General features: G+C 48.2%; 1 protein-coding gene across 1 annotated transcript in view; it reads right to left on the reverse strand.

Annotated features, from left to right (window-relative positions):
• LOC131586732 (collagen alpha-1(XXVII) chain-like) overlaps positions 1-25,971 on the reverse strand; it is a 138,013-nt gene that overhangs the window by 12,090 nt on the left and 99,952 nt on the right. The window contains exons 34-44 of the mRNA XM_058853891.1: positions 25,132-25,185; positions 23,577-23,630; positions 22,796-22,849; positions 20,838-20,945; positions 8,003-8,056; positions 7,781-7,888; positions 6,383-6,436; positions 6,034-6,087; positions 1,948-2,004; positions 1,737-1,790; positions 785-838 (exon numbers count right to left, since the gene is read on the reverse strand). Of these exons, the coding sequence (XP_058709874.1) occupies positions 785-838; positions 1,737-1,790; positions 1,948-2,004; positions 6,034-6,087; positions 6,383-6,436; positions 7,781-7,888; positions 8,003-8,056; positions 20,838-20,945; positions 22,796-22,849; positions 23,577-23,630; positions 25,132-25,185 (705 nt within the window). The remainder of the gene's footprint in view (positions 1-784; positions 839-1,736; positions 1,791-1,947; positions 2,005-6,033; positions 6,088-6,382; positions 6,437-7,780; positions 7,889-8,002; positions 8,057-20,837; positions 20,946-22,795; positions 22,850-23,576; positions 23,631-25,131; positions 25,186-25,971) is intronic.

The following is a 25,971-nucleotide window of genomic DNA, read 5'->3' on the forward strand; positions in this document are numbered from 1 at the left end:
CCCTGCAAAAACTCTCCTTCCTTTTCCAGCTTGTTTTTGAGCCACGTTTCTAATGGACCTTTACTAAAGACAATCCAAAGTTCCTGCTTCCATCTGAATCATCTGAGGGGCTACAACCCCCAAATGAATGACATCCACTGGGGAATGCAGCAGCTCTACTCATTTCTGGGCCATATAACAGAGCACTACCATTTTAATCCCAAAATAGAGTCTGTTGCTCTTCCCAGCATCCTTACAAAGAGTGGGAATCGATTCAACTTTATTTCCCAATATGAACTACATTTAATGTGCTGCTACACTCACAGTTGCCACATATAAAGATCAGATGCTACTGTATATAACAAGGGAATAACAAGTCCTTCCCTTGAGTTTGGATTTAATTTAGTCTTTCACAAAGTCTTTCACCAGTTTGAGAGGAAACAACTTGCAAGTAGAATAATATGGTCTCACCTCACACTGGACCAGCAGCACATCAAATGGATCACTTCCAAGCAGACCTTCCCAGTGTCATTGTCATCTCCCACCACCCATCTCCTAAGATTTCTAGTCCCTGATGGACCATTCAGAAAGGATGGTTTTGGAAACAGGCACTGGGAGTGCTCTCTATTTTGTCACCCATTTATAAGTCTCAAATGTGGCTCAAAATGTCCATTCCATAGGCCTGGGCTGATGGAAATGTCCACATTTCACACTCATCACACACTCCTAACTGCAGCCCTTCCCACTTCCCACTTTCTCCCCTGCCTGAGGCATTGGGTACCTCACAATAAACAGCATCTCTTACCGGTAAGCCTTGCTGCCCAGGTTTTCCTCTTTCTCCATCAAGCCCTTCCTGACCCTTAAATAAAAAACAGAGAGGGAACATGTCTTTGTTCTTTTGTGGCAATGAGAAAGAAAAATGAATGTAACATGATTTAAAGGGCAGGAGGAGACACACGTGCCTGCATTCTGCTGATACAGAAACGGTGAAGCTGTGGGTAGTGCCCATGTTCCTGTGGATATGCTTTGGAAAGAGGAACTGCTCATCACCAGCTAAGCAGCAAAGGTGTTCTAATGCATCCCAAAATACACACAGCACTAATGGAAGTGAACAGTTGGAGACAGCTGTCCTAGAAAACAAGGCAGCAGCACTGCTACTCTAATGAATTCAAAATCTTCTGTAAATTACTGTAATGGGTCACTCTGACCAGGTGCTTTTGAATGGAGGTAACAATTCATGGAGCCTTTGCAGATCAGCCCCAATCATCTGAAAATGACCTGCAAAGAGGGTATAAGGAGCACAGCAGGATAATTCATAGCCCTGGTTTTGCTTTTGAGAGAAATCTTGCAAAGATTTTGGAAGTCTCCAAATCTTAAAGTTCACAGATCTTCCCATGGAAGAATCTACAGCCACGGGCACATCGGTCTTGAAATTTACCCAGCACTGACATGGACTCTCTTGCACACACCTTGTCTAGGATGTCTCCTTGATAATCACAGAGACCTGTGCTCACATGGTCCTGCTCATTCTTTTAGCCTCAGGCAGGTGCAGGGCAGGGTGAGGTGCTGACTTTCTTGCCTTCAGCAATGTTTTTACTGCTTTAGGTAAAGACAACTGAATTGTTCCTTGTCTGAATCACAGCCGTGTGCAGCAGCTGAGCAGGGACAACAGCAGGTTATGAACTGGGGCTGATGTGGACTGGGAGCACTTCCCCAAGGCAAACATTTTTGATTCATGCATTTGGAATAAGACTCACAGGATAACCAGTGTCTCCAGGCTCCCCTCGGTCACCTCTGTCACCAATGGGGCCCTACAAGAGCACAAAAAGATTTGAGTGGGATGTAAACAAGCTGCCATCTGCAATATCTCAGTGGCTTGTGCATGCTCTACAAGTAAGGCTGCAACCCAACTAATCCACCCATAAAAATCACTCCAGGATTGATTAGAGAAGGGATTTAACATCTTACTCTGTCTCCAGGTGGTCCTTGTGGGCCTTCTACCTTCCCGTCATCACCTTGTTGTCCCTGTGAATAAAATGTTAGTATTAATATAAACAGCAGATTTTAGAGCAGATGCTCCTGTACAGATCCAATCCAGTCCTTCTGTATCATGGGAAGTCAAAGCCTCTGTTGAATTTACTCCCTTTTCATCCAAAGAAAGACTAAACAATTTTTTTTTGTTGTTTGTTTCACTGACTCTTCACATTGCTTTCCTGATTTCTGGTGGTTGTTTTTGCCTGGTCTAACTCTCCTCCTTAAGTAACCAGGTGCAAGGGGTTATTTTCAACAATTCCTAAAACTAAGCAAGCCGGATGTAATTACGACAATATGGGAAATAGCTCTCTGCCTCTGAATTTTATTGCTGACAGTTCAACCAAACTCTTTAATCAAGCATTTCCCCACCCTGGCTGAGTGCTGTCTGGGCTGCAGTGAGAGCACGGGTGGTCTGCATGGGCTCCTTGGTTGTGTGCCACCACTGTGGGCTTGTTTTACAATCAGCCAGGTGAGACAGCCCCTTACACACTCCTCTCCTTGCTGGGATGCTCCCCAGCACGAGCTCAGAGCTCATGGTTTGGCTGGTAGATAACATCACCCGGTTTATTTATGACTGAGGTCCCTCCAAAACATCCACAGAAAGATCCCTTAAGACTTAACAGAGACACAATCCTTTTGAATTCTGTTGTGAAAGTCACTCAGGGTCAAGATGTCCTGTTTTCTCTGGAGTCTAGCTCAGAGATGGCTGTTTCTCTGCTCCCCATGGAAGAATGTGACATTCCAGCTCCTCCAGTTTTTGACTGCTCCATAGCAGTCTCTGGCACTTTGGCTCCTTAGGATGAGCAAGTCTCAGAGCTCCTTTGATGCAGTTTGGGGGGTTCTGGCACAGTGGAGCTGCTGTATTGCGGGTGTTTGGGTGCTTCAAGAAGATCCAAATCTCCAAAAACTGCAGAGCCAAGTTTTTCACAGACTTGTGTAACTCTCAGTGGTTGCACCAGCCCTTTCTGGTGTATTTACATTTCTCTTTGATGTTCTCTCTGGTCTACTCTCCTGTTGGAGTTGCAGCTGCTGATAGTAAGGACACTTGGAAAATTTCTTGGTGAGCCTGCCTGCCTCTGAGAGAAACTTGGGTGGCAGAGAAGAGAGGAGGGGAAGCAAACCCTCACAGGCTCTGCCGATGGTTTCCAGCGCTACTGAACTTGCTGCCGGAAGCCAGCAGCAAAATACCTGGCAACTGGTTTGCTTTCTAGCCACTATCTAAGGAATGTTGACTAGAAGGGAAACAAAGCCACCATTTCTCAACTCTCAGGGAAAAAAAATCATCCCAGTTCATCTGTTGCTATGCAGAAGTCTTGACACTGATTGCTTCTTCACAAGCTGGATGTGCACACCTTTGCCATTTGGGAGCTGAGATGAGTGTGATGAACTCAGAGAAAACTCCCAATTCTGGGGACTCTTGAAGAGCATCAAGACTCACAGACTTTCTCCCCATTGTGGCTTTGTTTCCTCTTGAGGCTAATCCCCACCTTGTTCTGTCTCCTGCCTGAGAAAACCCTGCAGCCTGGTCAGCTTTAGGACTGCGAAACTGAGCTCCTCCAGAGCTTCCTGGTGCCTCAGCTGCTTGAGAGAGAGATGAAAGGTCTGCGCTAATTCTTCAGAAAGTTGCAGTGAAAAAAGTTAGAGTAAAGGGCAGCAAAGTAAACATGTTAGGATACAAATGGAAAATGCATGGAGAAGAAGGGAAGGCTTGTTGTTGTTGGCTCCTGTCCCAAAGTGAGATACACCAGTTTGTAATTTTTAAAAGGATCCCATCTGGACTGCTTTAAGCAGCTGCCAAGAGCAGGCGTCTGCTCTGAGCAAGGCCTCTTTGAGGAGCTGCAAATGTATGAAATGTGGTGGAGTAGCTGGCTGGGATGGCACAAGGGAGCAGGATTCCACAGCAGTGCCTCTCTCCAAACTGCTTTCTTCTCTGACAAATGGAAGACCTTCCCCAGCATTTCATCCTCCCCTTCAGCACGGCTCCATTTACCACGTTGCTTAAAGCTCACAGAGTACTCACAGCCCCGTTCCCATTTTCTCTTTCTTTCTCACTTTCAGGCTTCCATTTTTGTGTTCACACACTTGTGAGAGGTTACAGATGTCTGGAGGGAAGGAATCTGCCTGTCTTTAGGCTGGGATCCAGGCAACTCTTGGGAGATGAGGGAGGGTGGGTAGGAAAACTTCGATGCAAGATTTTGTGGAGCACCTGGATGCTGCAGGAAGCAGTGCTGGAGGCTCAGTACATGATTTTGTGCCCTCCTGGTTCAGGATCTCCTCCTTCTGCTCCCCAGCAAGGTGTCAGCAGACCCACTGGCATCCCAGGAGAACATTAATGAGGAGATCCAGCTGTCAGTGGTCATTAACAGAGCTGACTACCCTTAGCAGGGAGCATTGGACGCTTTGGTGGCTTCATCAGGCTTCAGCTTGGACACTTGCATGTAGAATTAATTTATCATAACGCTGCTGTGCTCTTTTGACACCAGATCCACTCAAGGGGTGCTTTTCTAGTGTCCTTTTGTAGAGCAACATCTTGTTGGTGAAGGGCAAAATGCTCCACTGAGTGCTTCAGATGAATAATTTGGGGATCATTTGCTACTGAAATTACAGGAGCTTTCAAGATGGCAACTTTAAATGTTTTCAGATAAAACTACAGCTGTAATTTAAGCAATAGACATACATATCTGCACATCTCAATCGTGTAAATGTCTTAATGGAACACAACAGCTTGCCCTGCCTCAGGGATTCCTGGGTGCACGGGGAATCTCCAGGCAGAGCACAATGTGAACAGGGTATCCTGACACCAGGAGCCTGAGCTGAAAGGATCCATTCAAAGCCCCAGCAAGGGCAAGTCCTTACAAGCTCATTCTGTAAGTGATGAAGCTCCTGTCTGCACGACAGCTGCCCTCCCACCTGTGTGCAGAGCCAAAGCTGAATGCTGTCTTGGTGATGGGGATTAAAAATGAGCAGAAAGAGTTCATGCATCTCTCTTCTTCATGGGGACCTCACGACTGACCAGTCCCCATCACCATCACTTCCCTTCCCGCACCAAGGGAGAATCACAGAATGGTCTGAGCTGAAAGGGACCTTAAAACCCATCTCCTTCCACCCCTTGCCATGGGCAGGGACACCTTCCACCAGACCAGGGTGCTCCAAGCCCCATCCAACCTGGTCTTGGGCACTTCCAGGGATGGGGCAGCCTGATTAGAGAACTTCCTGACATCTAACCAAAATCTTTACACTTTTGTTTTGAAAGCATCCCCTCTTGTCCTATTGCAGGAAGCTGCTCCCCTCTTTTAGACAGCCCCCTTTAAGTTCTGGAAGGTCACAACGAGCTCTCCCCAGAGCCTTCTGCAGAGAGATCTCGGCGGGGAGGGAGGGAGCATGGCTGTGGAAGGCATGTGAAGGACACCATCAGCTCTGGGAGCGCCAAGGGGCCGGTGGAGCCGACAGGAAACCATTAAAGCATGAGTCACTGCTCCAGCCTGAACTGGTTATGGCTGTGCTGACTCAGCAAAAGGGGGAAAACACCAGGGAAAAGCCACCGTGGAAAGAGGGCTCTGAGTCAGGGCAGCTGCAGCCAGGGGGCTGTCGAAAGGTGGGGCACAAGGAACATGGAGCAAGGGCCATGCAGAGGAGAAACGCCAGCAGCTGAAGATCAGCTGTTTGTGCAGGGAGTTATTCTGACCCGATCACAGAAAGCTGCGGGTCTGATTCCTTCTGGCCTGGGGATTGAGCCGAATTCCTGTGGGTGCAGGGAGAAGACATCCTCAGGGCTGCTCCTGCTGGCTCTGCCTCTGGCACGAGGGCATGTGGTGTCTGGGAAGCACGTGCTGGTGCCACGGGTGTCCTGGCACTGACTGGCAGAGGCAAGGCTGCAGCTTTGAGGGGCTGTGTAAGTGGCTGTGTGGTTGAGGAGAAACCTCTGCCACTGCCACAGGGTGAGGAGAGTGCAGATGCATGGGAGTTACAGCAGTGGGACTCATTCAAGGGGAAATGAGATGGCCAAAGCCCTGAACCTACCTTTTCCCCCTTTGGCCCTGGTGGTCCAATCGGCCCCGGTGGTCCTGCATGTCCCTGTGGAGAGCAGACAGCACGTGAGGAGGCAGGAAAGAGCTGTGGGACTCAAAGTCCTCCCTGGTTCCCTGCCAGATCTCACAAGCCCTGGGTGGTTCATGCCAGCTTTGGAGGGACATGTGGGTCACATGGGCAGAGATGAACCAAATGCAGGTGGTGCAGATGGAGACTCGACAAAGAACTAAACTCGAGATCAGAAATAAATCACGGTTTAAGAAAAATTTGCATCCTGGAGTGGCAGTTTTGTTGTGTTTAAGAACAGATAAAAGCTGGGAGATGAAAATAAAACCCTTACCTGGTAACCCTTTAAGCCTGGGTCCCCTTGAGCACCCATCCTTCCTGGAGCTCCCTGGAGAGGCAAAGACAGAGGGACTGAGAGAGCGGACCACGGTGTTAGCACGAGAGGGGATGCACTGGGCTGTGCAGAGCAAAGCTCAGCACCACGTGGGACTGTGGCCAGTTCTCATCCTGGCCACCAGTGAGCTCTGCTGCAGCCACCAGGACACCCCAGGAGGCCTTTCTGTGCCTTTGCCAGCCTACAGCAAGAGATCCCCCACCTCACTCAGATTTGCTGTCAGAAATGGCTGCATTTGTGTGCTCCTCATCTGCCCTCCTGCATGTCTCTATATCCAAATTAGTGTTGTGCTAGGAAGTCCACCTGACTTCCACAGACCAGAATAACATCTTTAGCAAAGTGAACAAAAGGGTTTAAATCAGATCATCAGATTAAAGTGAGTCACAGAGTTTCCATTTAATTCCATTTAGCATGGAATAAAGCCATTTCCACAAGACAGAGACATGTCCACTCCAATAGAGTGTTGCTCAGATATTGCTTTGCTTCCTTGTGAAATAATCCATGGAGGCTTTGCCAAAGACTATTAAGGGAGGATATATGGTGAGGCCATAATTTTTAGTGCAGGAAAACACTATCAGCAGAACCTTCACTCCATCACTCATTTGCTACTGTTCTGAAATATCACCACTACTTCTAGTTCATAAATAACTCCTGATTTTGCACCAAGTTCTATCAAATAGAGTATAAGAAGTTTCATAACCAGCCTGCAATGCATGGGCGCTACTTTTATTTACCACTGCTGTCCCAATGTATTTTTATCTTGGGCCTAAAACAAATTAACTTTCTCCCCTCTCTGCCATACTATGGCTGTTCTCTCTGGAAGCCTCACCTTCAGTACCCAGTTCAAACCCTTTCCATCCTATATTTCTTCTTGCTCCAAGTGTTTTAGATAAGCAGATCAAGAGTGGGTGTAGAAACAGGGCAGAAATCCAAGGCAGAATTCCTTATAACAACACAGCTTGACTTGGAAGCAGCTCTTGCCATGAGTGTGCAGTCTCAAAGGGGAAGATCTTAGCAAAAAATAGCTTATCAGCTCACTCAGCTGAGGAAAAATCCCCAATATTTCAGCAATTTCAGCCTATCTGGGGAGTTGTGAAGAACTGCCTCGATGCAACGTGAGCTGGGCTCACGGGGCACCAACCCAACCACCCCCGTGGACTCTCCCGTGCTGCTCGGAACAAGGGTTGAGATGTTTTGGCCAATTAAACCCATCTAACAGCATTTCCCTTTCAGTGTCCTGAAGCCTCTCTGGGCTCTCTGCTCCATTCAGGCCCGTGCCCACCACTGCCAGTCAGGTTTCTCTGTGTTGTGTTCAACCGTTTGCAGAGCTCTTCTCACCATCGGTCCCAGGGTACCTCGGGATCCTTTAGGGCCTTGGTTCCCCTTCGGCCCCTGCTTCCCTGGGGATCCCATCCCGCCGAGCTGCCCCTGGTAGCCTTTGCTGCCCTGCAGAGCAAAGGTACTGACATCAGTGTAGGACAAAACTTCTGCAGGAAAATATCTGAGATGAGTAACGAAAGGGAGAACCGCAGGCTGTGATGTTAGCAAAGATGTTCCTACCTTCTGGCCAGGCTTGCCCTTTTCCCCCTGTTTTCCTGGTTTCCCTTCTGGTCCCTGGAAGAGGGAAAAAAAACCCAACAAGCTGTTGGAATGGGAAAGCAATGAAGTCTCATCCCAACCAGCTACTCCCAAGGCATTTCCCTAGCACACACAAACCTGAGAGCATCCTCACCCACCCACGGGGGCCAACAAGGAGGCCAGGAAATGGTGCAGGTCAGACCACAATCCACAGGTGCTACAGCTGGGGTATGGCTGAGTTTGGCCTTTAGCTGCTCCAACACATGGAGGAAACCTCATTGCTTAAAGGTGGAAAGATCTTTGTGCTCAGGTGATTATTGGGCAACACAGCTGAAAGGTGATACTGTGATAATTTTGATGATGATGACTTTAAAATGACATCTTGCAGATAGGTGGGTCATGGAAAACTGCCATCAGATGTATCCATCTGTCTCCAAGGGTGCAAAAGAAGGATTTCCTGAAATGCACCTACCCAGCCTCTGCTACAGAATGGGTGGAAATGTGGAAAACACATTTACCCTGATTCCCACAAAAGGTTTCCTCTGTTTTGCACCTGAGCTGCCATCTCTGCACCACTACTCTACCAAGAGCTGTATCCTTCATCAACTTTGGCCCTAAATTAGGTATCAACCTAATTTATAACCTTTTTATATAGTTTTAGGACCTTACCAATAGAACCTTTGATTCCACAGCACTTCTCCTTATTTTTACCTTGTGAAAACAGGCAATGGTTTCATTCTCTATCCACACACAACTTCCTGCTCACAGCGAAAACCCCCTCCCTCTATTTCTATTATTACTGCCACATGCAGAAGCCACAATCTTCTGATCAGGCTTCTGTGGGATGCAAAACTTCAGGTGGGATCTGTGGCAAGTATAGACAGGAATGCTGAACTGCTTTCAGAACCTGCTGCCCCTCCTCACACCCACACCACAGAAATGTGCCATGATGAGCAGCTAAATTCAGCAGTCTCTCCTGAGGGACCTCAGGGAGCTCATTTTTTCCAGTGTTTGACCCTGTTGGCTGCAAGGGAGACAGAATATTTTGAATTTGACAAAAAGAAGCAAAAAGTATAACTGAAGAAAATAACTCATGCTTTTTGGCAATTGTGACAAACTTTTCAACAGCATCTCCACACCAGCACTACATCTCTCCCTCTGCTCCCCTGCCTCCCAGCTAAGGGAAGGTATAATTTTCACCATGATTAGTGCTGCAGTCTCAGACGAATAAAAGCAACTTAAAAAGAGAGACATATCAGGAGACATTCACTCTGATCTGAAACACAGGCCTCAGAAGTGCCTGCTCTGAACACAAAGGAGCAATTCAGATTTATTCCAACCCTAAAGACTTGTGCCAGTTCACTTCCCCAGAGGGAATAGCTCCATTTTACCTAAGTCAAACATTTCAGGAGCCCACCTTGCCAACACCATTAGGCTTCACAAAGGACAGGTCCCTGCTGAGGAGCACATGAGCCTTGTTCTGTGTCTCTTCCATAGTGCTCAGGGGTTTTTTTTTGTGTGTGTGCTATTTTTTGCTGCCACTTTCCAAGAGATCACTTTTGGAACTACTTTCCCACAGATGCCGAGCAGCCGCAGCAGATGATGGGTGCCAAGCCTCCAGCATCACCCACGTGATTTACACTTTTGACAGGAATACAGAGAAGCCCTCACTAATGAAAGCATCAGAAATGGCCAGACCCTTCCAGCTCTACAGCAGCTCCCTGTGGGACCTGCTCCTCAGCACCTGAAGCACAGTAACACCCACAGCCCCTGCTCTGCAGCAGTGCCCTGGCACATTATGGCTTAAAAATTTGGAGAGGGAAGAGTGGAATCACTCACAAAACTTTGCTGCCAAAACAAGATGTGACTGAATAAAGAGACAACTGGGGCTTTTAATCAGTTGCATAGTGTTTTTCCATCAGTCTCCCTGGACTGTGCTTTAAGAGCTTGTGGAAGCACAAGCACTAGATGCTTCTGCAGATGGGAGAAAGCCCATTTTAAGATAGATCTGTTCCTAACCCAGTGATGGCCAAGCCCTTGGTCTTCTCCAGCAGAGCAGTTTTGCACGCTCAGATGTGCTGCAGTGCTGTGGCAGCTCATGAAACAAAGATTTCCATGCAGAGGTTCCATCCCCAGGCTGAGAATGTGTTCTGTTGCCTGTAGAAAATGCAGGTACCAGCACACTGATGAGACACACTCTTTGTCATTGGGCAGAGCAGGTGAACCCTGCCCATGGGGAGGTCACCAGGATCTCACAGCTAATTCAGAAGAGCCTGAAGTACAGCCTGGCTCCCTCCAACAGGATACATCTCCCATGGAAGTTTCATGACTGAAACTTGATTCTATCCTGCATTGGAAAATGTCTTTGTTTTTTGAGAGGTTTAAAGTTTAAGCTTTAAATTTTCCTATCTGAGAAACAAAATTTCCACACTGCTCCTAAAATCTGCCAGCATTCAGGTTCCTGCTTGCACTCACCATCATGGAGTACAAATAGAGAGGCTGGAGTCATCTGGGAGAGGGTAAACAACAAAAACCAAACCAGACTTTGACAGTCCTGCTCACAAAAATGAGCTCAATGCACAGTGAGACTGTGCCACGTACAAACAGCTTCTCCAACTTCCTCAGGGCTCCTTCAGCTTGTCTTTTCCCTCAGTGCTGGATGTGAACACAGATATGGGCTGCAATGAACTCCTTGTACCATTTTCCCCTTATCACAGAGCAGGGATGTTCATCTGCTCCAGAAGGCTCTCCTGGATCCTCCAGCTGGGTGCAGCTCTTTCTCCATTGCTGAAGAAAGAAACATTGGCAGCATCACCAGCTCCTGTCAGTGATAGTGAGATGAGCTGCCACTCACAGGAAGCCATGGAGACCTCGTTCCAAGCCTCCCTTGCTGTTCTTGACTCTCATCCACTAGTTAAAAGCCTGGCTGGCATAAAAAAATGGGTCAAACCACGCTGGCGACACCACTGGCAGAGACGTGGCTCAGATTTTGACTCACTGAGTCATCTCCTCGGGAGGAATAAGCTCTATCAGTCAGGGATATTTCTGTGCTCTCCCAGCACGCTTTCTAGGACTTTGGCCAGCAAGCTCTGCTGGTGAGTGGGAAGCCTACCATGTGTCTGATTTTCCTGGATATGCTTTCTCCAACTGCGCAGGAATTCTGCCCAGATGAATTTAGAGGCAGTTCAACACTTGTCTGGGGTTCCCAGATATGCGATATCTCTACTTGTGATGATCCAGATGTGGTTGCTGTTGCAATCCCAGATGTTCCCAGGGCACACATGCAGGGGTTTGCACAGTTCCCAGAAATCACTGCACTGCCACACTCCACACATTGCACAGGGAAGAAAAAGCCCAGCAACATCTTTTGTAGCCTTCAGAAATAGTCCCATTGTTTCTGTCTCCATTCTTCTGACTCATCTGTCCAGCGATGAAAAATATCAGGGCAGAAAGAAAAATCAGAACAGGAAGAAAAAAAAAAAAAAGATAAAAATAAAATTCAATGAGATAGTATCTTCATCCAGGCTCTCCCCAAACTTCATTGGGAATGTGTCACCTTTTGGTACCTCTTCTACTGCAGTGTGAAGTTCCTAAGGTTCCTAAGATTTCTCCTCTCTTTAGCAGAGATAGGAGTGAGGGCAGAAGATGTACAAAAGCCTGCACATCAAAATAATGAAATCCAAGTTCCCTTTGCTGGACTCACATCAGCTGGGTCACTGTGCCAAGGCACTGAACACTCGATGCTTTTGTTCCTGGGTTTGTACACATTTTGTTGTATGCTTTGGGTTACTGGTTTGCTGAGAAAATATATCTTCTTTCCAAACTTCTTCTATCAGTGGGACTATTTTAAAATGGTGATTTCTCTTTAGATTCTGCATTCTTTACTAGAGAAGCATTTCAGTACCTCCAGATGATGATGATATTTGTGACCAGGGACAGTGGAAAGCAGCCGTTTTATTAAGTCACATGCCTTCAGATATGCCAAAATATCCAAGGAAAGCAGAAAAAAAAAAATATATATATAGTCTTAGGTCTAGCATGTTTAAAATTTCATTGTCATCTTCAGTAGGGACACAGATTTACAAGGATTTTTTTTAAGTATAGCCTTAGATATTCCCCTAAGGGAAAGAAGAATGGTTTATTTTCCAATGCAAATTGGTTAATTTTTAAAGAAAAAGAAAAAGAGACTTCCAGCTGCTGATGGCCTCGACAGAAAAGTCAGATCTATTGCCCAGCACAACAGCAACATTTAGTGGGAGCAAATAGATGAGCAGCTCAGCTTTAAATTCTCCAGACATCAGCAGTTGAAATCTATGTTCTGACAACAACATCCAGAAAAACAAAACAAGGAAGTTGAATGAACTGCAGAGAGATATGCCCTGAACAGAGCCAAACAACAAACAGGGCAAAAATCCTGACCCAAACTTCCCCACACCCAGTGATGCTCCTGCTGCAGGGAACGGGTCGGGGAAGTGGTAACAGAGATGTGACTCACCATCCTGCTTTGGCTCTTGGCATTCCAGGGGGCAAATATATTCCTGCCTTCCTTGCAGCACAGCACAGGAAGGAAGCTCTCGAGGGCACAGAACTGGTGGGAGAGCTTCCCAAAGCTTGCCTCAGGCTGTTCAGGATTGCTCAGGACTGCTGTGGAGCAGCAGGATATTTTCAAACTATTTTTTTCTGGATGTCATTGAGTGAAGGTCTGAGGTCACTCCTCACTCCCAAAAAACAAGGCAGGAAGAAACAGAACCACCAGAATACAGCTACTGAGCAGAGGAAAAGAAGTTACATGGTGATAGAAAAATGAAAAGAAAAAAAGTGATAGTTTGAGGCACTGAATGAGAAAAAGGCAGGAAACCTAAAGCAGCAATAAAGGTAGGAAGCATGAACCATAGGATGACCATGCCCATATTGTCCAGGCCCAGCCAGTGAGCTCATTTAAAGGGAAATGAAAAAGCCCCATATAATTTCCTACTGCTCAGCAATGTCTCCATATGAGAACCTCTACTTAATAAACTTTGATCGAGAGAAGCCTCCCCCCATGGAGGACAGTTCACAAGCACTCAGGAAATTAGTGGGATTATTTAGGCCGGGCATTTGAAGACATAAATGTTTTGGATTTATAAGAAACACATTTCATAATCACTCTGCCTAGCAGTAGTCTGGAAGGGGAGGAGACAGGGCAGCAGCTCCTGAATGAGTATGGGGAAAGAAGAAAGACTCAACTGTTCTCGAGAAGAAAGCCCTGATTGTGCTGTGAGGTTCAGAGGGTTTCACTGGGAGCACTGGGAAGTAATGGGCTCTTGGCCTGCTTGTGGAAACCCGAGTGGGGAGTGCAGGTAGAGCTGGCTGGCTGAGCTCAAAGAAGCAGCAAATTGGGGAAATCCTATAAAAAGGTCTTGGATGGCAAGACTACAGCCAGAGTCGCTGTGACTTTCCTTTCAGATGAGGTCCTCAGCTTAAAATGGGGATCCAGCCCAAAATTGTGTATCCTGAACTCTCTTCTTAAGTGCAAACTCTTATCTGCATGCAGCTGTTGCTCTGAAACTTGCTGCTTTTGGTTTTGAGGAGGAGGAGGTCTATTTAACTTGATTTTCCTAAGCAGTCACAGTGTAAGGCAGCAGAGTCATGTACAGAGCAGCGCTGTGTGCTGTGAGCTGCTCTGGCTCAGTCTGATAGCTCTGAACTGCCACTAATTAGCTGTTTCTGGGAAAATCCTTTTTATCCCCACTCTCTTTGCCTCTACTTCCTCGTCTTTAAGAAATCAAAGGAGACAAAGGTGCCCCTAAAATGCTTGATAGATGAGTGGGAAGTGTAGGAAAAGTGCAAGGCCTCATCCCCACTGAGCTGTGAAGCTTTTATACACAGTGCAACCTAAATGCCCCAAAAAATTAGTATCAGAATTTGACAATGGCAAAGAAAAGAATAGAGAGTACCTGGGCAGCACAACTCTGACTGACACTCCCCCAAACACTAAGGGTTAATATCTTCCTTTTGAAGGACACAGATGCCCTGGGGCTGAGGAAGAGGAGGAGAATGAAATCCTCTCTTGCAATAAGGAGGGGAATCTTGGAGCAACTGCCCAAAAAGTGTGTCTCCTTCGTCTGAGTCAGGAAAGAAACTGTGCCAAGTCAATGGGATTTATTTCAAATTCTGGCTCATTTTGACTCCTATTAACTCTAAACAAAGACCAGCTGGGATCTGCTGCCTCCCCCAGCAGCAGAGCCTGCGAGGGCCGAACGGCCCCTCAGCTGCAGGGGAGCAGCCTCAGCTGCTGCAAGCAGCAGTTCCCTTGGGATTGGGAAAGCTCTGGGACTCCCTGTAGGATGCACAGGGCTCACAGGCAACGCTGGCCTGCTCCAAAGGTTTCAATGGATTTGGTGGACTGAGTCACAGAGATCAGAATAGCAAAAAAAAGGGGGAAAATCCCACACAATAATATCACCCAAACAACAAAATCCAGCATGTTCCTCTCCACTAAGTGGGGTGTTCAGAAAAGGTTGATCCTGGGGCCACCAGCATGGATTATCAAGGCAGGAGAAGCTGATTGCAGCTATGGGCAGAGGTGCCCAGGGATGGTCAGGGAGAACCAGGCCTGCAGCTCCACAGAGAGACATCACCCTGACTCCTGGTCTCATACTCTTCAAAGCAGAGGTTTTCAGCATATTTGACTGCACTTCTGAGCAACTTTATTCACCTTTGGTTTTTGATGCAGGACAAATACCTGCTTAAGGCTTTCCTGGGTGTTGATCTGCATGAGTAATGATACTCCAGGGCTGTAACTCAAGTGCAAACACCTTCAGCTCTGGAGGCTGGGCTCCAGTATTGGAGCTGGCCCCACTGATACAGCAGCTACTGGAAAGGACAGGCTGTAGGGCAGGGGGATGGCCTGTTGTGATCTCCTGGGCCCCCTCTGCCACCAACTGATCTCCTGCATGACCCTGGGCAAGCCACTTCACTATCTTGTGCATCTACTCCTAACACATTATTCAAGGGCAGGATTTGGAGTAACTCCACTCATTTGCTAAGGTTAAGGGTGTGAGGATCTGGCTGATACCACTGACACACTGCCCTGCCCTGCACACCAAGCCTGGTGCTCTCCATTCCTTCCTCTGCTCAGCCAGAGGCTGACCCCACACCCTCTAGCTGGGGGAGTTAAACAAATTTCTTTCAAGTAATTACTCCACAGACAGACCATGGTCCAGGGCACAAAAACCAGCTTTTCCAGGAAGCAACAGCTCAGTACATTATCAAAAAAACCCATAAATTTCTGCATGGAGAGCAGAGATTAAAACCAGTGGTGACTCCAGGATTGTCCTTCGGCAACCTCAGTGTTTTCAGGGAGCTGAATGCCATGGATGTGGTGCTGCCAGCTGTGGCTCATGTGCATGCAGTGAATGGCTGGATTCAGCGACAGCAGAGCGAGGCACTTTGTTGCAGAAAACCTTTGAATCGTGTTTTCAGTGGCAGGAAACAGAAAAGAACAAAGAGCAAAAACCACTCTGGGACAAATTCTGCTGTAAGTGATGTTTGGACAACTTTGTGCAAGAGCAATGTGTCGGATGAGAAGTTCCTGCTCTGCTCTGGCACTGCAGAGCCCAGACAGCAGCCCCATCTCAGCATGGCATTGCTGGAGCAGCTCTGCTAGCTCAGAGCAGAAGGTCCATCCTGGCCAGAAAGCCCTCCTTCCACTTCAGGATTGGAGCCTGTAGATCAGAGAGGGACAAAAATGTGATGGGAAGGATCCTCAGGACACCATCCAGAGCTGTGTGGGGTTGCTGCTGCTCTGGGGAGTTACCACAGCACCAGAGCCAAGAGCCACGAGTTCACTCCATGCTCTGTACTGGGCTGGAGTGTGGCTTGATCCTGTGAGTTTCCTCAAAAAACCTTCTGAGCTCTCCAGCCCAGCCCAGCTCTGTCACCCTACCCTCCTGCTGAAGAGCAAATGAAAGGACTTTGGATCTTGTTGCACCAGAGCAAAAGGATTTACAGCCCTTCGAGCTCTTCTGGGCTGATGGTGCACATCTGCATGCCACAGCAGGGCTGGGAAATACAGCAAGATCTTCTCTGATGTAATTGTTTATGGCAATTTAGACCATTGGAGTGTCTGGCTCAAAGCTTTCTAAGTCCTGACATGGCTCGAATGACACTGCAGATAGGATTTCAGGTTAAAATTGAAGTGGAAAGAACTTGACTCCCAGTTTTGCTGAACAATGAGGGAATTTCTTGTTTCAGAGCATGTTGTATTTCAGTACTTCCAGGCTCTCAAATTGCTTTCCTGGAACTGTAAACCCCTTGCTATCAGATGTCTGCCGTGTATGGCAACCAGCACACTGTAGAAACCACAGTGCAGAGCCACAGAGTGCAGCTGGAAACCCATCTCCTCCCTCCACCAACTGGCTTGGGCCTTCCTCAGCCACCCCTGGATCTGTCATCCTCCCAGGGAAGGGCTGAAATGTCACATTTTCTGTCACTGCAGAGGAGAAGCAGCAGAGGGAAACACTTGTTGCTCTCAGGGCCCGCTCGCCTGTGCCCCGGTTGTTGGTGGCACACCAGTGACTTCAGCCTCTGGCTTTTACCATCCTCTGATGCAATGAGCAGCTCTGATGGGCAGTCAGGTCCTTTGTGAATGCAGGTTACTCTCCAGGGATGTTCTCTGGGTCTTTCAGGCTCTGTGGCACTATTCCCTCACAGCCTTACAGATGAGCAGATAAAGGATCTTTTTATTTTGGCAAACCACACCATGACACCTGCTGATGGATGCCTTGCCAGAGTTCACCAGGCTGTTGTACTTTCCAGTGTCTCCACACACTGAGGAGAATATCCTTGTTCTGCCTTGCCCATACAAAAAGTCTGGATTTCCAGCCAGTCTCTGAATGCAGATGCCCAAACAGTCCCTGGTGCTCTGCAAGGGGAAGGGATTTTCAGCCTTTTGCTGTTCAAACCAGAGGGAAAATGGCCATGCTCAGAAGAGAGTCAAGGTCAAGTGAAGGCAACAAGTTTGTGTTAGAAGACAGAAACCTCTGGGAGGAGATAATATGTGGGTGAGCAGCTCAGGAAAGGTGCACAACTCTGGAAATTCCAGCTGGATCTTGCACTGATGCTCTGATTTCTCTCATGGCCAGGGGGACAACTGGCCCATCCCTCCACTGAGCAGGAACTGGGGCTGAATGGAGCAGTGTGAACTTGGACAAAGTGACCAAAAGATAGAGGATACTCATTTATCTCAGCTCCAGCTGCCTTGAGCCCTGCCAGCCACAGCTGTGAAGCTCATGGACCATCTCAGCTGCCAGGTTTGTTTGCAGAAATCCACTGGCGTTGAAACACGTACAAACTACCCCTGGAGACTTGACTGGGGCCTCCCTGCTGCTTTCTGTTTGAGATTCAAAACCACAGTGGAAACCGGTTTTCAGATATGTTAATGCTGGAAATGGCTGAGCCAAGTTAAAGCTAAAGATCTCTGAAAAATGTTTCCTGAGCACAGAGGGAAGTTTGGTTGTGCTCAGGCAGGCATGTGCTATCAGCATCAGGAAGATGCTCTGGAAAATGAAGCCCTGCTCAGGAAAGCCAGATGTGCCTCTGCTGACTCCATCGGTCACCAGGTGAGTGTCTCTCTTCTGCAGGACCCAAAAGGGTGGCACAGACCCTCTGTGCTTCCTTCAGCTTTCAAAGTTGCTCTGGGGTACATCCCTTCATCTGCCATCTCCAGGGAGCTCCAGGACTGCAGATCCTCTCTTCTCCTGCCATCCTTCATGCTGGCCTGTTGCCATGTTAGGTGTGAGCTGGACGTGCCAAATTCCCCAGCTCCTGTACCTGCTCTGCCAGCACCGGCCTCTGCTCCAGGCCAGGATATACAAAACGGGCTGAAAATGTACCAGCAGTGAAGTCAGATCATTTCAGAGCAATCTGGCACCTCATTTCCTACATCTGTCACAAGGACACTTGATAGTGAAGTGTCACATTCCTGTAGACATAAGCAAAATAAAGATTAAGACTAAACATTTCCTTGGCACTAAGGACAAACCTTCAAGACGTGGTGTGGCTGCAGAACCTTGTGATGAAAAAGGGTTTTCCAGATGTTGCTGTCCATGGAGGGCATGTCCCTGTGGGTCCCCCTTCTGGAGTAACACAGGGACAAGCCAAGGTTTAGGAGAACTTTGTTTGTGTCCACAATTGCAGATGGGCATCAGCTTCCTCAAACTAACACCAACCTCTTCCAGAAGCAGAAGATGAGCTTCACACCCCCAAATGGAGCTCAGTTTGTTGGCACAGGTAACTGCACAGATCCTTGTGTGTGCATCTCCCCTGCGAAGGGCACAGAAGCATCAACATCTTCCCTGTCCCCTTTGTAGCTGAGCAGGATATCCCAACAAATACTGGAGCTGAGGAAAAGCCCAGGAAAACATCAGTGGATCCACGCAGGAATGTGGTGAAGCACAGATGCAAGCACTTGGGGGTGTGAGGAGAGGCCAAATGGAGGTGCAATAGCTAAAGATGAGGTCCTTAAAATCATCTAAACTGATTATTGGACAGCAGAACACTGTCACATCAGAGGTATTAAAACCATTCACAACAGGCTGGTGTGGAATCCCTCAGTATCTGCAGCACCCAAACCCAACATGCTCCCTCTCCCTGCAATCCAAGCGCCTCCAACACCTTCCCCAAAGAATTTCCATGCCACCACACAAATCCTGGACAGGAGTTTGTCACCTTGACATCTGCCCTTGGGTGAACAACCTTCACGACTTCCCCATGACAAGACTTTTTTGTTATCTTAGTCCAGTAGCCTTAAAGACTTCTGTCTTTAACAGAACCGTGCAGTTTGTGGTGGGCTGTGCCTGTGGTGGCTTTTGCAGTGTGTCCCCCAGAGGGTGGCTTGGCTGGATATTCCAGCTTCTAACCTTCAGCTGGAAATGAAGGGCTTGCAGTTATCTCTAGCAGTTTGCACCTCTGAGCTGTAAACCTTGACGGAAATCTAATAAGATCCCACTGATATTTGTACTTTCCACTGGAATGTAGAATGTAATTCTCAGTAATGGGAGGAGGAAAATGCTTCTGTCAGAGGACTTCCATATTTAAGTGACCTCAGTGAGCACAGGAACACCAGCCTGTGCATTAGGTAACAGTGTCTGGCAGGGGAGGCAGCACTATCTGGAGCCTATGCAGGTCTGAAAGTCTGCCTGAGTTTAAGTATAAGGAAATACAAAGAAGTATATTAGAATAGTAAATGGAAATATAGCACTCTGCAGTAAAAAAAAAACCCACAAAAAAACCCAACCGAAAGGGAGTGATTATGAGCAGGAATCTTGGCTCTATTGACTCTTTTTTTTTTTTTAAATAAAACAGAAAACAGCATCATGTTCCCAGGGACATGCTGGCAAACAGCAGGGACAGAGTCTGAGAGAATCTGTATTTTATACTTTATAACTTAATATGGCTTTTGCATGATTTTAGTATTTTTATTGGTTCTTAAAACATACACAATATAAACACATGAACCAGCCAGAAGTACAGCACATGGAGGGCGACTGTCCAGCTGTGCCAGCCTGCAGCTGGGAAGGAGCTGGGGTGTTGGGGACCACCCTTGCCTGTGGTATGATCCCAGTCCTGAAAGGGCTCCCTGTTGGGTGCAGGGGCCTGTGGCCAAGGGTGGCCTTATTTGGGGCAGGACTACAGGCTTATTCTGCACATTTATGGTGCTGCACTACAGTATGAAGCCAATGTTTCCACTTTCTAGTCGAGTCAGTGCTCAAATCCCAACCTCAGCCCAAAAATAACATAAATCCAACTCTTTTGCTGCTTCCATCCCCTCACACCCTTTTCCCTGCCCTCCTTTTAGCCAGCCACAACACCACCAAAAGGAAAATCAGTGTTTCACCATGGAGCATCCACCCAGGGCTCGGCGGTACCTGCTGGCCCTGCTGCTTCCCACCCGGACTGGGCTGGGATTTCAGAGCTGCCTTTAAACTTGGGCTTCTTGTTCCTTTTCTACAGATGAGTGTGGTTGGAGCTGGTTGGAGTGGTTCCCCAGCTGCATGAGGGGGAGCCACAGGGGAGCAGTGCATCCCACTGAGCTGGGCAGCCCCTCTGCAGAATGAGCCTTGCAAGCCCTCGCTGCTGATAACTCTGATCCAAGACAGCAATCACAATGAATAAACCATGCCATCAACCTGATAAACTCCACATTTCAAGCAGGAAGGCCTGACTTGCAGAGCAGCCCACTGGGGCACTGGGGCAGAGCCTTCTTCCACCTGACACCACCCTCCTTCCTCTCATCTCAGGGCCAGAATCAACCTTTTTCCTCTTACAGCACCAAGATCAGACCTCCACGTTAACCAGACATGCCCAGGATATTCACTGAGGATTCAGGAGTCATATCCTGCTGATTTCTTCTAGTTGTTTTCTATATTTAATGGGGAAATCTTAGAAGGGAAGACAAGAAGCAAGCAAGTATCCATCAGAGAAGGCACAAGGTGGCCAATTCCAAGCTCCAGGCCCAAGCCAGCTGTGGCAACCAGGGAAAAACCAGCTCCTCTCTGGGTCTCCCCCTCTAACACTGTGTGGGCTCCATCTTACAGGTATGTGGGAGGGAGGCACCCTTTCTCAAAGCCTGTGGCAGATCAGACTCACATTCTCAATTCTCTAGCTGACAGACCAGAACATCTCCTGGACACAGATTTTCATGGAAACAACACACTTTACCGTAGTTTTTACGAGTTATGTCTCAGGTGACCTCCTGCCCTAAAGCAGTGTCCTGGTTCACAAACTCATCCCTACAGGAACCCACGGGTCACCAAGGGCTGGTTCACAGACTCACTCGGACACCTGGGATGCCGGGATATCCAGGAGCTCCTTCTTTTCCCTTCAGTCCTTCACTGCCTTTTTCTCCTTTCTCTCCTTCTGGGCCTTGCTCTCCTTTGTCTCCCTGTGGAAGAGAGGAGGGTGGGAGGTTTTTCATACCCACACAACACATGGGTCACTGTGCAAAGCTCTTGCAAGGGAAAACCCCACCACATAATTAATATTTCAGGAGTCTGAGAGGAAGAGAGCCTGCAAGCAAAAGGATGAATGAGGATGAGTCATAATATGCTTGACATTTAAAAAAAGGAGCAAACTCAGGTTTCTTTTCCTTAAAATCTCTTGGCTGAAGGAGAAAGAACTCCCCCATTACACAGAGTAACCTGAACTCCTTTGCTTCTCCTGAAATAAGGCCTGAACCTCCCACGTGAATGAGGCAGGCAGACAAGATTTGAAAGTCTCCCTTGCATCATCCAGAAGCTCTGAGTTTGGGATGCTGAAAGACTTTTAATAGGATGGGTTTGTCTGGAGCAGCTGTTGGCTCCTGCTGCCAAACAGAAATCAGCCCAGGGCTCCAATAAACACTCTGTGAAACTGTGTCACTGTGCCCTGTAAAGGATCTATGGCCTGAGCAGTGGGTATCCTGTCAAATCACTGCTCTGACAGTTACAGAATCATACAATCGAAGAATCATTTGGGTTGGAAAAGATGTTTAAGATGAATGAATCCAAATTTCAACCCAGCACTGACAAGCCCACCACTAAACCATGTCCCCCAAGTGCCACTTCTAGGGATAGTGACTCCAGCACTTCCTGTTCTAATGCCTGGCCACCCTTTCAGTGAAGAAATTTTTCCCAATACCACTTAAAGTTCCTCTGGTGAAGCCAGTCATTGAAATTCATGAAAAAAATCTGTCAGATAATAAAATTTCAATGTTTGGCAAGATCAACCAATTGGAACGCAGACCAGAAATACAATCATAGAGGTGTAAGAAATAAACTTATAGCTGCTTTTCTTTTAACAAGATAAACAAAATATTGTAAATATTTTGTATTATTCAGTACCACCACTCAAAATTATATGGAGACAATGATAAAGGCCAGTTTTATACTGAGAGCAACATGTGCAGCCAAGCAGCCTTGAGCTGAACCATTTTCCTCTTGCACCTGTGTTGGGAGAGCTCAACAAGATCTCATCTGGATAAGAGCACAGACACATCTGGTTAAGTGTCCAGAGACACATTTGGGGTGGAAAGAGCTGGTTTGGTTCAAGAGCTCCTGGGCACAGCCAGCAGTGCAAGAGAATACAGAAGCCTTGATTGTCCTTAAGGAAGAGATTTTTGGTCCAACAGTCAGAGATAAGCAGAAGTAGAGACACATGGCAAATAGTTTAACTAGAAGAAGCAATAAACTGCATTGTTGTGGGATGGGCTGCTCTTTCTTTCCATGGAACAAAATTGTTGGACTGTTTGGAAGGGCTGGCTGTGCAGGGACAGAAATCAGAGCCCTGTTCCAAAGGCAAGGTAGCAAACTCACAGCAGTGAGACACAGAGTGAACCCCGAGTGAGATCCTGTGGCTTTGCCAAGGGAAGGGGATCTGGTTTCTTTACTCTCTAACATTGTTCTGGTCGGTGGTGCAGGGGACAGTGATGGACAATTCTTGATTTCCCTTGCCAGGCCCAGGAATTCCTGATTAATTGGAAATTTGATCTGTAAAGACTCAAAACAGACAAATCGTTGGAAACCAGATTTTGAAGAACTTGACCTTTTTGGAGATCCGATCAGATGCCAAAAAACGTGGGTAGAGGAGTGAAAGAGGAGGGGTTTGTTATGTGTGCTTGCAGTCCTTAGAGATTGCAGGGCAGAGGTTTATTCCACAGAGGACCCAATAATCCCCTTGGCCTCATCCTGGCTCTGGGAATCACAGGGTGCACAGAGCTGTGGGTGAGAGCTGCAGCTCCATGGCAGTGAGGTTTACCTTGATCCCGTCTGGCCCGAGCTGCCCGCTGTCCCCTTCCAGCCCGGGTTCTCCCTGTGGACAGAAGCAAACACCATAAGGCTGTGCCTAAATGTGCTTTTCCCTGAGCTTCCTGCAGCTGGCTCACAGCAGCAGCCAGGCTGCAGTGATGGGAGCCCAGCCCTGCACTCTGACATGTGTCTTATCTCATACCCTAACGCTGAACAAGCTCTTCCTGGAGCAAGAGCAGGAATTCAGCCTCTTGCTCTATTCTGAGCTGCAGCTTCTCCTCCGTGGACCTGCTCCTGGTCTGGGGGAAGCCCTCCTTCCCTGTGTAAGAGGAGCTCTGAGTGCATTGAACCTGGAGCTTCCTCCTCCTGCTCCATCCTCCTGACCTCAGTCCTGGGAAGGGACACAGCCCTTGCCAGCCTCAATCCACGCATTCATTCTCCCCCTCCCATGCCTACACAGTGTATCCAGTGTTTCCCTGCTTAAAGCTGCCTTCTGCTCCAGTGTGCCTGGCCCTGCACGGACACAGCCGCTGGCAAACAGGAGGGGTCTGTTCCCACATCTGTTCCCACACTGCCCCTCTCACACTCGGTGTCACAGTGGCATCTGAGAGCCTCAGGCTGGTGAGCTGGGGCTGATGGGCTCTGTGGGGAACCCGCAGAAGGAACAGGGGCTGGGAGGGTCATGGGATGCAGAGAACAGGGTCAGCTCTTGCAGGCTGTGGGAGAGCAAGGACAGCACCTCTGGGGAACTGATGAGGCACAGAACCCCACCAGAAGATGGCCATACTCACCCTTGGGCCAACGAGACCTTGCTCTCCAGGGATTCCTAACAGGCCAGGATCACCCTAAAAAGAAGGAAGCACATATGGGGAGACAAGCTGTTTACTGACAGTGAGGGAGCATCAAGTACTTCCCATCCCACTCCTAATTTTGACTATTTCTTTCTTTCTCCCACACAAACACCTTCAGCTGTGTTTTCAAAGGCCCAGCAGAGAAGGACACATATCACAGGCTCTGTTGCAATGATGCTTGGCAGGACAAGGGTCACAGAGGGGTCTGAGCTGCCTGAAGCTGCAGATCCAGAAGGAATTCTCTGGCATGGTCCTTCACAGACAAGCAGCAGGGTGGGTGCAATGTGGTGTGGTGGCAGTGAGGGAGGAAAAAAGCCCCAACAGCTCTTTTAGCCCCAGTTCCAGAAGGACCTGAATCTGACAGCAGTTAGATGAGTGAATAGAAGGCAGTGGAGCTGGCAAAGAAATGGAGCTTGCCAATGTGGCAGTGGGGGTAGGATGGCCATAGGGCAGCTCTCTGCCATCCTGCCCACCCAACGATCTGCTTTGCATGGAAGAGAGCTCAGAAAATGCAGAAGATTCAAGGGAAAATGTTTGAGTCATCTATAAACCTCATCCCACAGCAAACTGCTCTTGGTCCAACTCCTTCCAGCTTGGAGAAGGAGCAGGACGGGACTCTGACTCCAAAACTTCCCAGCAAGGCCAGCAGGTAAAGGGGTGTCTGTGCAAATCATCATGTCCTGCTCCAAGGAGGGCCAGCTGGGAGCACTGGAGCTGAAACACTCATGCAGTATCAGGATGCCAGAGACAGGGTAGCTCCAGTGAAGTGTCAGAAGATTTGCCAAGGAAAACATGGCAGAGGATGGGGTGGGGGGTGGGAGTGAAGAGCAGCACAGAGGAAATTGCATTTAATCCCCACATAGAGTTTGTTCAAAAGCTCTGTTCACAGGAGCAAATCTTCAGACCAAGGGGGTTAGGATTAAATAAAGCCCCCTCTGAGCTGCTCAGCACTGGGATTTTACTCAGACAAAGAGATGGCTTTTATGTGGACAAGAAGGTGCATTCATGGTCTGGAGCAGGACACCCTTCCCCCTTAACCATCAGAGGATTTCAGTCCCCAGAGAGCTGAGGCTTGGAAACTGTGTCAGGACCTTGTCTGAGGGTATTTTTAAGTCTGAGACCTTCCAAAGACTCTTCTGGTTTCAAATTAGAAGCTGCCTGGATCTCTGAGTCTCAAGGACTCCTCTCTCCATTGAGATTTGGATCTGCAAAGAGTGGAGCTTCACTTCCAAGGTCCTTCACAGCTCTTGAGGCACAAGATCCCTAGGATGGGGCTTCTCCCCAGCACTGACAGCCTCTCCCTCGGGATGGGGCTCAGGAATTTGTAAAAATGGCTAAAATTTACTAGATTTTTTAAACTTCATCTTTTATTGACTGCACTATAAGCTTTGGCTGCTGGAGGGTAAACCTGCAATGTCACTCAGTCCTTCAGGAACACAAGCTGCCATTTATCTCCCCAGTCTGACAGAGAAATTACACTTGGAGTTTTTCTTACCTTCATGCCAGGTTCACCTGCAAGACCAGGTTGTCCCATTGAGCCTGGCGGTCCCTGGGAAAAAAAACCCAACAAGATAGTGAAAAAAACCCATTGTAACGGAGCAGAAAGCAAGATCAAAGACATAACTCCTTTAGCAGAGCTCTCCTGGGACAGCCAAGCCCTGGTTGCAATGCAATTACCTCCCTGGAGCTGGCTCAGGGTCCACAGCATCAAAGAGGCCCCTCGTGCCTGGATGTTGGGAGGGCTCTGATCAACTCTCACACTTCCCCTCTCCCCAGCCTCTTCTGCCAAGCACCTTTCTCTGCCTCCTTCCAATCCCTCTGCTTTCTAAGGCTAGTAACCCCACCAGGGAGCAGCACTGGAACCAGCTGGGATAGAAGGGAAAAGGTCCAGAATTAGACTTGGAAGCTCTTTGTGAGGGTCCAGCAGGCTGGGCTGGTACAGTGGGTAACAGAAAGGTTTGGCTGTGCTCTTGCTCTTGCTTCCTGCAGCCCCACTTCTCCATTCCCACTGGTGTGAGCACATCCTCTGCACCAACAGGCTCCTTCTGACGAGGGTGAAGCTGCCCCACAGGCCACATCTTCCAGCTGAGCCCTTGCCCCCCATTCCCAGAGAGGCAGGGGCACGATGGTGCTGCCAGCTAAAGGGAGGTGAGGGCAGCAAGGTGACACTCCAGCACAAATTTTGGCCAGATGAGCATTGATATCCATCAGCCAGCTGTCTCTGGCTGTACAGGGCCAGCAAATATCCAAAGGCCAATGCCTGGGCTCAGACCAGAATCCACAGCCCAGGCTGGACTGGCTGAGAGAAAGTTTGTCGCTCTTGTGTGAGCACAGA

The sequence above is a fragment of the Poecile atricapillus genome, chromosome 20 (genome assembly GCF_030490865.1).
Source record: "Poecile atricapillus isolate bPoeAtr1 chromosome 20, bPoeAtr1.hap1, whole genome shotgun sequence".
Lineage (NCBI taxonomy): Eukaryota > Metazoa > Chordata > Aves > Passeriformes > Paridae > Poecile > Poecile atricapillus.